The 12,098-nt window shown below is 41.8% G+C and overlaps 1 protein-coding gene across 2 annotated transcripts in view; it reads right to left on the minus strand.

Annotated features, from left to right (window-relative positions):
• hip1 (huntingtin interacting protein 1) overlaps positions 1-12,098 on the minus strand; it is a 47,101-nt gene that overhangs the window by 12,667 nt on the left and 22,336 nt on the right. For both annotated transcript variants that reach the window (XM_041045932.1, XM_041045933.1), the window contains exons 5-16: positions 10,794-10,874; positions 9,188-9,264; positions 8,015-8,076; positions 6,438-6,578; positions 5,540-5,597; positions 5,259-5,334; positions 3,083-3,226; positions 2,248-2,345; positions 1,474-1,546; positions 1,128-1,311; positions 379-467; positions 30-146 (exon numbers count right to left, since the gene is read on the minus strand). In XM_041045932.1, coding sequence (XP_040901866.1) covers positions 30-146; positions 379-467; positions 1,128-1,311; positions 1,474-1,546; positions 2,248-2,345; positions 3,083-3,226; positions 5,259-5,334; positions 5,540-5,597; positions 6,438-6,578; positions 8,015-8,076; positions 9,188-9,264; positions 10,794-10,874 — 1,200 coding nt within the window. The remainder of the gene's footprint in view (positions 1-29; positions 147-378; positions 468-1,127; positions 1,312-1,473; positions 1,547-2,247; positions 2,346-3,082; positions 3,227-5,258; positions 5,335-5,539; positions 5,598-6,437; positions 6,579-8,014; positions 8,077-9,187; positions 9,265-10,793; positions 10,875-12,098) is intronic.

The following is a 12,098-nucleotide window of genomic DNA, read 5'->3' on the forward strand; positions in this document are numbered from 1 at the left end:
AGTGATAAGAGCATTTATCTCGTGGTCACCTGTCTGTCTGCAGTCTCCTGGGCAGCCTTCACCTTCTCTTGCATCTCTTTCCTTACTGCCTCCACTTCATCCTGCGCTGCCCGAGCCACCGTCATCTGCCGGGTCACCTCTGCGTTCTACACACAAGCACACACACACAAGCACACAAAGGACATGGGACACAGATACAGAGAAACATACCAAAATAATTCAGACAGAGGCCAGGTCATCAGCTTGGGGGCAAATAAAAAGGACATTTAATTTAAGGACACACTTAATTTAACTTGAAGGTTCCAGGTTTTATATTTGGGTATAAGGACAGACAGTGAGGTTTCATAAACATGAAGAAGAGAGGCCTGTCATTCTCACCTTCCTCAACAGGTCTGCGTGACTCTGAACCAACTCTGTGTACTTCTCCTTCAGTTTGGTGTAGCGTTGCTCGTTGGCTTGAGCTTTTCCTGGTGAGACACATGAAGGCCGGGAGAGACAAACACAGTTATCAGCAGAGGAAGCGGCACCATCACTGATCCAGTAAATGACTTCAGCATGTGAGGAAATTGCAGTTAAATTATTTCCACAATAAAGTCCTGGTTTAATAAACTCTTTTTTTTTTACTTTTTCGTGTGACTAGTTTTCTCCTTTCCCTGCGTGTCACTGCTTGAGAAATTAAAGTGTTTTTAAAGTTTCCTGTTTTTTTCTTGGTCTTATTTTGATCAGAGTATTACTCATGCAATTAAACCACTTGAATTTCAAGAGGAGGTAACCTCTGCTTTAAAGTGTGTTGAAGCACACCTTGAACAACTCTTACCTTTCCTAAGTGGGTTTTCCCAACAACAAGAAGAGTAGCTACTGTGTTTGCAACAATTTTTAAATCTCTGCAGTCAACACTTCTCAGCTGAGGCATGGACACAACCAGGAGCAAAAAAATAAATAAATTATGAGGCTAAAACATAAAATGCTGCTCACTAAGTGTGCTGGTGTGTTCAAAGATATTGAAATAATGTCCCTCTATCCTCTATCCTCTATAAGATGGCTTTAGACTTTGCAATGTGGTTGGATTTTCACTCAAAAGGCAACAAAGTGAAGGCAAAAAGCTTCAACAATTCCAGACTACATACTCTCTATCTCCGTCAGGCACCGCTGCTCCTTTTCCGTGTCCTCTCTGACCCTCCTCAGGTCGTCCAGCTCGGCCTTCAGGAACTCGCTCTCCCCCACAGCCTGCAGCCTCAGGTGGCTCTGCTCGGCGAGCTCCGCCTCCAGCTCACTGACACGCCCCCTCAGCACCTGACACAACCGACCGCTCTGGTGACGGGGAGAGCGGAGGAGGAGGAGGGAATGGAGTAAGGGAAGATGGAGAAGAGGTGATTGTCTGTTGTGTGTGTTATTATGATTTTTTAAGCTCCATATGAGGTTTAAAAGATGCAACAGCCAGTAAAAAGGAAATAGGGTTCTTTGATTCTTTACCTCCAGTCTGAAAGACTCAAGCTCTTCTTTGAGGGCCTGGATCTCCCTCGTCAACTGTTCGATCAGACGGTCTCTGATGGACACAGATGGATGAAATACATAAACATACAGCCAAATAAATTACCTGTATCGCCAATGGTGACTGTCATCCGTCACGAGTGAATTGGAGTTTGATTTTCAGTTTTAGGTTTCTCAGCTTTGTGTTGCCATCTTTAATGTAAACGTAATCAAAACAAAAATCCAAAGCTGTGCTGTAAATTTTAACTGGTAGCAGATAAATACTGTTTTCTGGATAGATAATCTTTATTGTCCCAGAGGGGAAATTTGTTTTGAGAGTCTGCACATGGTCATATCTCACAAGATGTGAGATACATGAAATAAACATGGTGGTCTTATAGTCATATACACACACATACATTCATGGCCTTATACGTAGCCTCACATATGATTACATACACAACAGTATATTGATGGATGGATGTCTGGTGCAATTTAAGTCAAGAGGTCAAGTGTAGGGGGGCCTGATGATTTTTTTAGTGGTGGTTTATCTGATACTGTTTGTTTTTGCTGGAAATGATTAGCATGGTGAAGCAGCAGGAACTCGTTATCAGTTCACTCAGCGACCAGTGTCTGATGATGAATCAGGTGTTCACATTTTTTGGCGCAAATGTAACAAGATTTATTTTGCTTCTTGGTGATTTTCAAATTATTACGACACCTATAACCTTCATATAAAAGACAAATCTTAAAATATAATCTTGTGATGAGCCTTACTTGTCGTCCTTGCGCATGCCGTTCTGACTGTTGAAGTTGAACGGGTCTATAGCAGCCGAGGTGCCAAACAGGTCGTCAAACTTGGTCTCCAAAGCAGCCTGTGAGTTTAATATAGGTATGTTTAAAGGAAAATATAGACAATTCAAATGAAATATGTATGTAAAACTTACACTGGCACTATTTTATTGTTGCCTGAGCTTCAATCATTAACTAACCTGAGTTATTAGTTTTAGTTACTTTGTCTTTTGTAGTAATATTAGGAAACACAGTCTTTGCCTTATACAATCCACCACAGTTCCGCTGAGTGTAACAGAACTAGTTTGGATTTACAGCTAAAGACAACATTTAGTACACATCAAACCCAGCTGCTCACACACAGTCTGTGATCCAGGTGTTCTGCAGCTGGACTGTGGGTCCAAAATGTCATTCATTATCTCATTATTTCCCATTTCACAAGATGATAAATGTGTTTGTTTTTTTTCCACATTCATCTCAACAGCCAGCTATTTGAAAGTCAATATAATTAACACCATGACATGCCAGCATAAATATAAACCAGATGTTTAGAGTAGTTTTTTAAAACCAAGAATCTAAAAAATCTGTGTTTTCATAAGGGAGTCTATTAGTGAAGCAGGTTGTTTCCCGTTTTATCTCCTCCAGTTTCCCGCTCTGCATCTATTCCCTGCTGAAACTCCCACAACCAAAACATCCCTCTTAAATCTTTGATTGCTGATTACAGCAACACACATTATGAGCCAAGGAGACAGCCAGATACAAAACAGATGGATTCCATTTAAGAAGGTACCGTTCAGAGATACTTGTCTTGTGTAGTTACCGGCAGTGAGGGGACATCTGTGTCCACCAAGTCGTCCGTCTCCACCATGTGCTCTGACTCAGGGGACGAGGACTCGGCGGGGATCACGACCACGGGGCTGATGTGCTCCGACAGAGCTGACGCACGCAGGAAGTTAGGAGGGTTCTGTCACGGACCAGAAAGCAAAAGTTTCAATCAGTGTATTCACATCAATAACTGGTGCCTAGATTTGACAAACATCAGATTTAGTACATATAGTATGATGAGATGCCAAAAAAAAGAAATTAAAAACACTCTTTTCATGGCTGAAGAGCTGGGTAATTGCACACACTGATGGATCAGACACCCCTCAGTGAGAGAATTTACTTGTTTCTCATCACGACATAAATCTTTTTCTGGTATTAACCACATTTTCGTCTCTATGCAGCTGTGTGATAAGATTTCAGATCTTGAATTACTCCCCGCGTCTCTCTCAGATCACAGAGCTGTGACAGGTAAAATAACTCTCTGCTCTAAAACGTTTCAACTCCACTCCACTGCAAAATGACGAAATGAAAGAACAATGAGATGAATTTATTGCAACTGATAAAGCACCGGTGACTGATCCCGGGATTCTATGGGAGGCACTGAAGCGATGCATCAGGGATAAAACAATTGGGTTGGCTTCAAATCTAAACAAATCCAGACTGCAGCATATTAGAAAAAAAACCCATGTCTACAGTAGAAAATATTATGATCTTAAACATCAGGCCTGAACTAGTGCTTAAGAGGAAGATACTCAGCAAAGACCTCAATCATTTGCTCACACAGAGCATAGTTCCTCGTGCACAGACCAAGGAAAAATGACTAAATAGTGCACAACAAGGCCACTTGCTTGCACTGAAACTGAAAACCAGCGAAAGATCAGTAAATGTAACCTCTATTAAATCCATCGCTGGTAAACTGTGTACAGACCCAACTCGGTGGCCAGTGGAAGAGAACATGGCAGACCCTCACAGGTTACAGGATCCACTCCAACATTTTTTTCATTCAAACAATAAAGAAAGAAATCTCAGCTCAGTTATAGCTGAAGCAATCTCCATCTGGTATCTTGCTGAGCAGAACTGCAAAATTCTGTCTAGCTGGTATCTTCACTCTCCCGTTTTTCATCACAATAACCCTGCAACTGCACACCCTCTGTGACATTTATGGTCCTGTGGGCCTCTGAGCACTTCAAGACATCCAGAAACATTTCAATATACCTGGCACATCTTTCTTTTTCTATCTCCAACTCTGCACAGCAATGTGCAGCACTCATGGTGTTCCCTTGGACACAGCTCACTTTTTTTTCCCATACAGCTCTGACCAACCCCATAGGACTGGTCTCGACAATATATTCCATCTTGGGTAAGGCCTCCTGTAAGCCCCTGTCTATTGAGAGGCTGTGGAAGGCAGACCTCTCCTCAAATAGCTTCAACCCAAATTAGAAACTTATCTGGCAGAACATGCAACTATCTTCCAGGAGCCCCAACCATCAAGCTATTCCTTTAAATTTCATACACACAACATATTTCACTCAGCCCACTGCATAAAATGAAAGCTTTACCATCAGAACTGAACCCTTTACACTCAAAATGTGTTGGGCACATTTTTTCATAGGGTGTGGGGAATGCCCAAGAATAGCAGAGCGCTTGAGGAGGGTTTCAGAGATGCTATCAAGCATTTTGTCACAAACAAATCCTTACGTGCCAAAAAAATGTCTTATTATTTAATTACAGCTCCAACTTGGAACTCTGTGTGAAGCAGAGACGTCTCTGGCTAGCTGGCTTCAAAGATGGCTTCACGACTTTATAGATAAAGCAAGCATGGAACACTGGGCTGCCAACAGGCGACAGGCAAAAACACTAAACCTCTCACACTGGAAACAGGTGATTACTATAATATAATCCTTAACATAACTGTTCTACGTGTCCATAAGGTCCACGGTGGGAGGGAGACAAAGGGACGGATATGAGATGGCAAGACTTTTTTGTGTTTATTTACTGAACCCCCTAAAAACTGATAACAACACACACACAAAGGCAGAGATTTAGAGTTCTTTGTTGGGAAATTACTCAAATTGTTAAACAGAAACCTGAAACAATCGTCATAGGTCAGCTTGGGGCTCAGGTGTGGTTAAAGGTGGAAAATGTAAGAATTAGCGAGGGCGGCTCCTCACCTCAGGCAACTGTGGGATCTGAATCAGCCTCTTGAAATACTGCAGGTTACTGGAGCGATAGAACAGACTCTTTAACCTGAAACAGAGAGAGAGAACGATAAAGACAGACAGAGGAAAAAGAGGAATCGTGAGAGAATCAGAGTGAGGAGCACAGATGGAGCAGAAGAGTTTGATAGTGAAAATTCATTCAACACGCTACTAAGAGCTCAGTCCTCTGGGTCACACTCAGTCGGAGAATACAATGAATACTGTGAAGCTGCGACTGCAAGTGAACTTCATACTTTTTGAACTGTTCCTGGAAGCGATCTCTGTGGCCCTGGAGAGTGTCTGCTGGAAGGCCTGCAAGTGCACACAAAACAAAAACACGTCAGTGCTTGGACATGCAAACTGTTCAGATATATTAAGGGATTAATGGATGAATATATCAAAGCTGGCAAGTGAAAGTCTTCAAATTTCCAAAACTTTATCCAGTAGGTCTTTGAGAGATTTCATGTGTCCAAGGGGTCTGAGAAATTCTCAGACACTGAGAAGATAATGTCATCTTTGAATCTTTGAAGGAAAGTGTCACCCAAGTTCTTACACACATTTGTATTTCTGTACTGTAGGATGTTTATGAGCTAAAGAAGCTCAACAGCTTGATCCAACGCTGTTTAAGAGGGCCTCATGCAGGAACCACAAACAGATTTGTTCTTAAGTGGCACGTACGAGTGATTTGAAAAAAAATTTGTGGCATTCACAATAACGAAAAACAATTTAGCTGGCAATCAATTTGCAAAATTGATCAACAGTTTCTGTCCCTCTTTAAGCAAAAACTGGTGCCTGTTTTTAATCAAATGTGACAATAAAAATACTCTCTGGTTTTGGATTGTTGGTTGGATAAAACAAGCAATTTAAGGACATCATTTTTGGGCTCTGGGAAGTTGAGATGAGCGTTTTTAACAACCTTTTGACCTTTCATAGACTAAATGATTGAATGTTTTGACATAGAATGACATAGAAAGTAGCCTGCAATTGACTGGATTTAACAAAGTTTTCCAATCACTACAGAAATAATTTTTTAAATTGCAGAATATTTGTGTCCTGACCAAAAACACTGCACAACTTTTACTATGTACTATTTTTACTGAAAGCTGTAGTTAAGCACTTTGACCAACAGAGAGGAGTGTGTGTGTCACTCACAGGAGTGCAGCTTAAACAGCAGCTTAACGGTGTAGTCATACAGGTGGCTGCAGTCCAGGATGACTTGGATGAGGGGGGCCAGACGACACTGACCAGCTGCTGTCACCGACACCGATCGAGACATGTCTAGAGAGCTGAATACTGGAGAGAAAGAAAGAGAGAGAGAGAGAGAGAGAGAGAGAGAGAGAGAGAGAGAGAGAGAGAGAGAGAGAGAGAGAGAGAGAGAGGGATGCACCAGATCAATAGATGTATTGAGAAGATCAATAATCACACACACACACACACACAGACACACACACACACAGACTTGTGTGAGATTGCCAGGTATCATTACAGACACAGCAGGAGCCACCACACACTCACACATACACACAGATGAGTGATTATTAATGCAAACACCAAGAGACAGTCATGCATGAGACTCATCGATTATGAATTTTTCATGAATCAATCAAGTCGTGCTGTTGCGCTCTCACCATTCATTTCACTGCCTCGGCCGCTAAAAATTAAGTAATCAAGTATTTGAAAGCAACACACAGCTCGCTCCTACTTAAAAAAAAAAAAGAAAAGCAGGGGGGAAAAAAATAGTTTTAAAGTGGAGCGGAGAGGGAGCGGCAACCTGAAACACTAACAGGATTGTCTGACTCCCTCTCTGCCTACATCATTACACCCCCTCTTTCATTTCCCTGCTGCCCTGCTCACACCATCCCCAAAGCCAGACCCTGAGAGCCTCTGTGCACTGCAGAGGCGTGGTTTCCTGCACAGCTAGAAAACACACACAGAAACATACACAAACACACACAGAAACATACACAAACACACACAAACACCTCAGGCCTGGCCACTTTACCCTTAGATGACGTGATGCTTAAAAAAAAACAAAAAACACCAGACCCGGGGAGGAAGCTGACAAGAGTTTGAGATTTGGGTGTTACTCAACACAGGCTATAATGTGTGGTGGGATTTTTGGGCGATTTACAGTGGAATATTTGATCATAAAAGCATCAAACTCATAGAAAATATTGCCCACTTTGTCTTGAACGCTAACAAAAAGGTTACAGTTGTGGCAGATATCTCCATTTCTCTAGACAGAGACAGAGGAGGGGGAGATAATATCATCATCGGGATGCAGAATGAAGAGCATGATAAATAGAAACCAGAATTTAATTTCCTCCCGTTCATTTATGAATGGGAGTGTGCAGCTTTTCCAGCATTTCTTCGGAGCTCCTGGTCACATCCCAGCTGTCTATTTTTAGCCCGGTCCGTACTTTTAGACACATTAACCTAAGATGACTCACCCAGACAACAACAGGGCTACAGTACAGTATGTAACCACTAAGAGCCTTGTAGCAGACAGAAGATGTGGACCTGTTACGATACTGTTGATATCACTGGGCCACTTCTTGTCTTCAAAGTGTCTATTTCTGTACAGCGTATGTGTCAGTCAGACAGTGTCTTCCTGTCTGTCAAAGTATGAACTTGTGTGCATCTGTATGTGTGTGTGTTTATATAATGGTCTGCCACAGATAGGCCCAGCTGGTAGCACAAAGTAACACAAGCAGACCAGAATAACTTACCACCCAGGAAGAGGTTGAGCTCACACTCCAGGTAGTCAAACATCTCTACTGTCAACTGGAAGCTAGAGGGAAGATAGACAGAGCCCTTTTTAGATGCTTTCATAAACATATACACAAACACACGCAGGGAGACACAAACAGGTCCATTGTCAAGAGCAACAAAATGTATTTTTTTAGTTTAGTGCAGATTTTCTGTTTTCCAGTTGCGGATCAGCGTTCTCCTGTTTCCTGTTTCTGAACATTTGGACGCTCACAGAACAGCTCAGGCTGACTAACTCCAAAGTTTTCTGAGATCAACGCTCTTGCCCTATGATGCTTTTTATAACAATGCAGACTTGCCTTCCTGCATTCTCACTGGCTGTGTCATATTCAAATCTGTCAGTGTTATACCGAATACAATGCCTGCCTGTGGCTGTATAGCAAAGTGGTTCAGAGGGTTCAGAAATAAATTAAGGTGATTACAAAGAAACTGACACATATTTCTGACACTAAATTATTTTATTTTCCCTGTCTTTTCTCAAATTTGTGTGTGTGTGAAAATAAGGAGCTGTTAAAACACCAAGGCCATAACCTTTGATGAAGTAAAGACTGGGTTGTTTTTGTTGGACTTCACAAGCCAAAGCAGTTGGGAACCACTGGCACAGACGTATTAAAGCAGGTGCTTTGTTTAACAAATGTACAAGAACTGAGAATGAAAAAAGCTGAACCACTAATATGAACAATATCAGTCAAACCCACTGACATCCTGTGTTTTCATTTTATTTGCACATTAATCTGATCTTTGAAATAAATTGAATTATTAATAAATTGACTAGCTGTATTGTCTCTGGCTTTTAATTTCCTGACAGTATGAAGAACAAGCAGTATAAGTCTATTAAAATCAGTAAAACCCTAAAATGTGTCCCATCTTTTAAACTGAGCTTGTTGCTGAACAACACCTCCAGGCTGCTCTAAAATTATCACCACAAACAGCCTCATTTGGCTTATTCATGTGTGAGTGTCAGCTCTGGCGCATCATGATTAAAGTCATGCAGTTTCATTTCACACTTTTGTCCACACAGATGAGGAATAACACTGAAACTCATTACTATGAGGGTCCTGCAGGCCGGGCCTGCTCTGCGGTCCTGCTCAACACTCATGAAAGCAACCGAAGCAGCAGAACGCTACACTCACAAGTTGTTAACGTCGTTCTCTCCCGCCTCTTCAAGCTGTCTGTTTGACATCTGCAGGTTGCCGGGGAAACGAGGGTTCTGAAAGAGACGACAACACGAGGAAGCTTTAACCCTGTGAGACCTGAACTATGAAAGAATGGTCAGAAAATTCTAATTTTTCAAATATGAACTCTTTATTTGTCCCTTTGACAAAATGTAAAAAAAAAAAATTAAAAAAAAAAAATTCTAAGTATATTTTTTGTTTGTATCACACATGTCAAAACATTTAGAAAAGTGAGGAGTGTCTACCAGGAGTCAGTATACGAGCATAAGAGTTCATCTAAAAGGGTTAAATGCAAAGTTTATGCTTGATGGTGATGCAATGAGTCCCAGAAATGTGGGTATCATATATGATACGTACGGGCTCACAGGGTTAAACTCAAATCTGTCCAGCTAGTTGATAACTTAGCGCTATAAAGCCCCATAAATCTGAGGAGAACCCACAGAGTCTGGTCTTCATCACTACGAGCGTCCCCTTTCACATCAGTCATGTGATCCACTGTCAATAAAAAAAGATATTGACCAAAGCCGCTTTAATTGAAGGTATCTGAATGCTTCTTCAATCACGACCGGCTGTTAGGTATTTGGGATGAAACCCTTCTGAATCCCTCTGATTAGTGAATTGTTTGGACTTTGCCTGCTGTCAGACTTTGTCCCCTGTTGACTACCGTACATCCTCTCTCACTAGCTGAACCCAATCAAAACAAAACCCTGGCTCTGTATCAAACAGACGGTGGACTGGCTGCCGGTTATGCTGGATTTACACAACTCTGTAGCACTGAAGGTTAACTAGCCAATAACAGTATTTGAAGTAATGCCATTTAGTTAAACATTGTATGAGGACACCGAAAAGACAAAGACAAAAGACAGAGCAGTTGTCTTTATGTGAAATACTATTAGTTATACACTAATAACCTGATTTTGTTATTTATTTAAAATATTTATTTCTATTGCAATATGCATGTATGCAATAGATGGTGATTATTTAACACGTAATTCTCTGCTCGCGGCTCTTTGCAGGTTACAGGTTAATATGAGACTGTTTACAGGAACTGATTGTTGATTAATTGACCTGTATCAAGGGTGTGACGAGAGAATGTGTATTATTTCTGCCTCTGTGAGCTCAGCTGTTATTTTGCATAATGCCCGAAGCTCACAGATCAACCTGCGTGGTGATGTATAAGTATATATCACAACAAATTTAGCAAACACAGGCTAAAGAGATGTGAAATACAAGTATAGTGTCATAAGTGTCACATTACACCTTTGTTTCTTGAGCTGCATCTTGCCAAACCGCCCTCGCCCTTGGGCCGTCAGCAGGGCCACAGCTAACCACATCTTCCTGTGATAGGATCAGCACTACCTTTTGGTCCCTGCTCATGCTCAGCTGTCTCATAAAAAGAAGGCTACATTACAGGCTACCATTAGTGTAAAAGCCAGAATTTTCTATGATGCCCCCACCCCACCCCCACGCAAGAGCCATGCTGGCACTAAAAGGAGAGTCTGAGACAAAGATAATGAGTGATGAGGGAGACTGGCGCTGGGTTTTATAGGCCAGGCCAACTCACTTTGATGTGAAACTCCATTTTGGTGATGAGCAGTTTGAGGTAGATGCTGCACAGCTTCCCATAGCCTTCACTCAGGTGACCCTGGGGAAAGAGAGAAGACGGGGAACAGACAGACGTTGAGAGAAAGGAGGAGAGACATGATCAAAGGTAGAAAATTCACTTTCCTCTTCTTGGAAGACTTGCAGGTTTGCTGGTTAACGAACACAAGAGGAAGTGAATCATTTGAGGAAATTCATTGTGGCACTTGGGCTGAAAGCAGCATGCTATAAAGATTCTCATACTGCAGGGCATGACGACACCACAGCAGCCAGGATACTCTCTTCTCTTACTACGCAGTTCACAGAGTTGTTACTGAAAAACACTGATTGAGTTTGGAGAAGGTACAGTTCACTTCAGTCTTGTGTGAAAGTGGTCTGAGAGTGTGGACAAAGTTGAACAGCCCCAACTATTTGGCCAATTGCTTCTGACTTCCTCTTTCCTCGAGCCTAGGAACATGGGTGGTAATGACACAACAGGAAAGAGAGGCCACAACTTCAGTCACAGGGACCGAACTTCCTGTATCCTTCTGTCAAGTGACATCAGCAGAAACTGAGTAATAAAAAAAACTTGCAGAGTAAAATGAGGAATCCCTAGGCCTAAGACGTAAGACATAACTGAGGCGTGACTGTTTTGTGGCTTTATGTAGTGCAGTCTAAACAAGTTCACAAAATAAACCTGTGCGCTGACTCAGATCGATACAAATGTGATCACCAATAGGATTTTTCTACAATTATGTTAAATTTTCAGTTCAGGTGAGAGCAGGAATTCCCTTCTGATGTAATACTACTGTCAGTTAGCCACAACATGAGGCTGGTAGGCGATGTGCTGTGAGCTCTGACGCTCACATTTGGCACAGTTTACAGGTCTCTGTCCGTCACAGGCCTCAGTGTCTGTCACTCCACTCTGACAGCAGCAGGCTGACTACAAACAGTCATGTAATCTGTTGTGATGGCCACAACAAGGACAGTTGGAGGCTTCTACTCTAATGCCTATAAACAAAGTACAAGCTGCTTGAATATATAATTCTCAGTTTTTTTTAGGATTAATGAACAAAAACCGCTGCATGTTGCACCTCTGGCCACGCTCATAATAAATGTGTAGTTGTAAATAATTATTGACACGGACAGTTCAAACTGCTTTACTGTCTCTTTCTGAAGGATGATTAGGATTTGTTTTTGTACAATAAGAAAAGGACCAGTCTCAGTGTGGAATATATTTGGCTCAGTACACACAATATCAGTTCGGCTATACAAAAAGTCACCATGA

The sequence above is a fragment of the Toxotes jaculatrix genome, chromosome 9 (genome assembly GCF_017976425.1).
Source record: "Toxotes jaculatrix isolate fToxJac2 chromosome 9, fToxJac2.pri, whole genome shotgun sequence".
Lineage (NCBI taxonomy): Eukaryota > Metazoa > Chordata > Actinopteri > Toxotidae > Toxotes > Toxotes jaculatrix.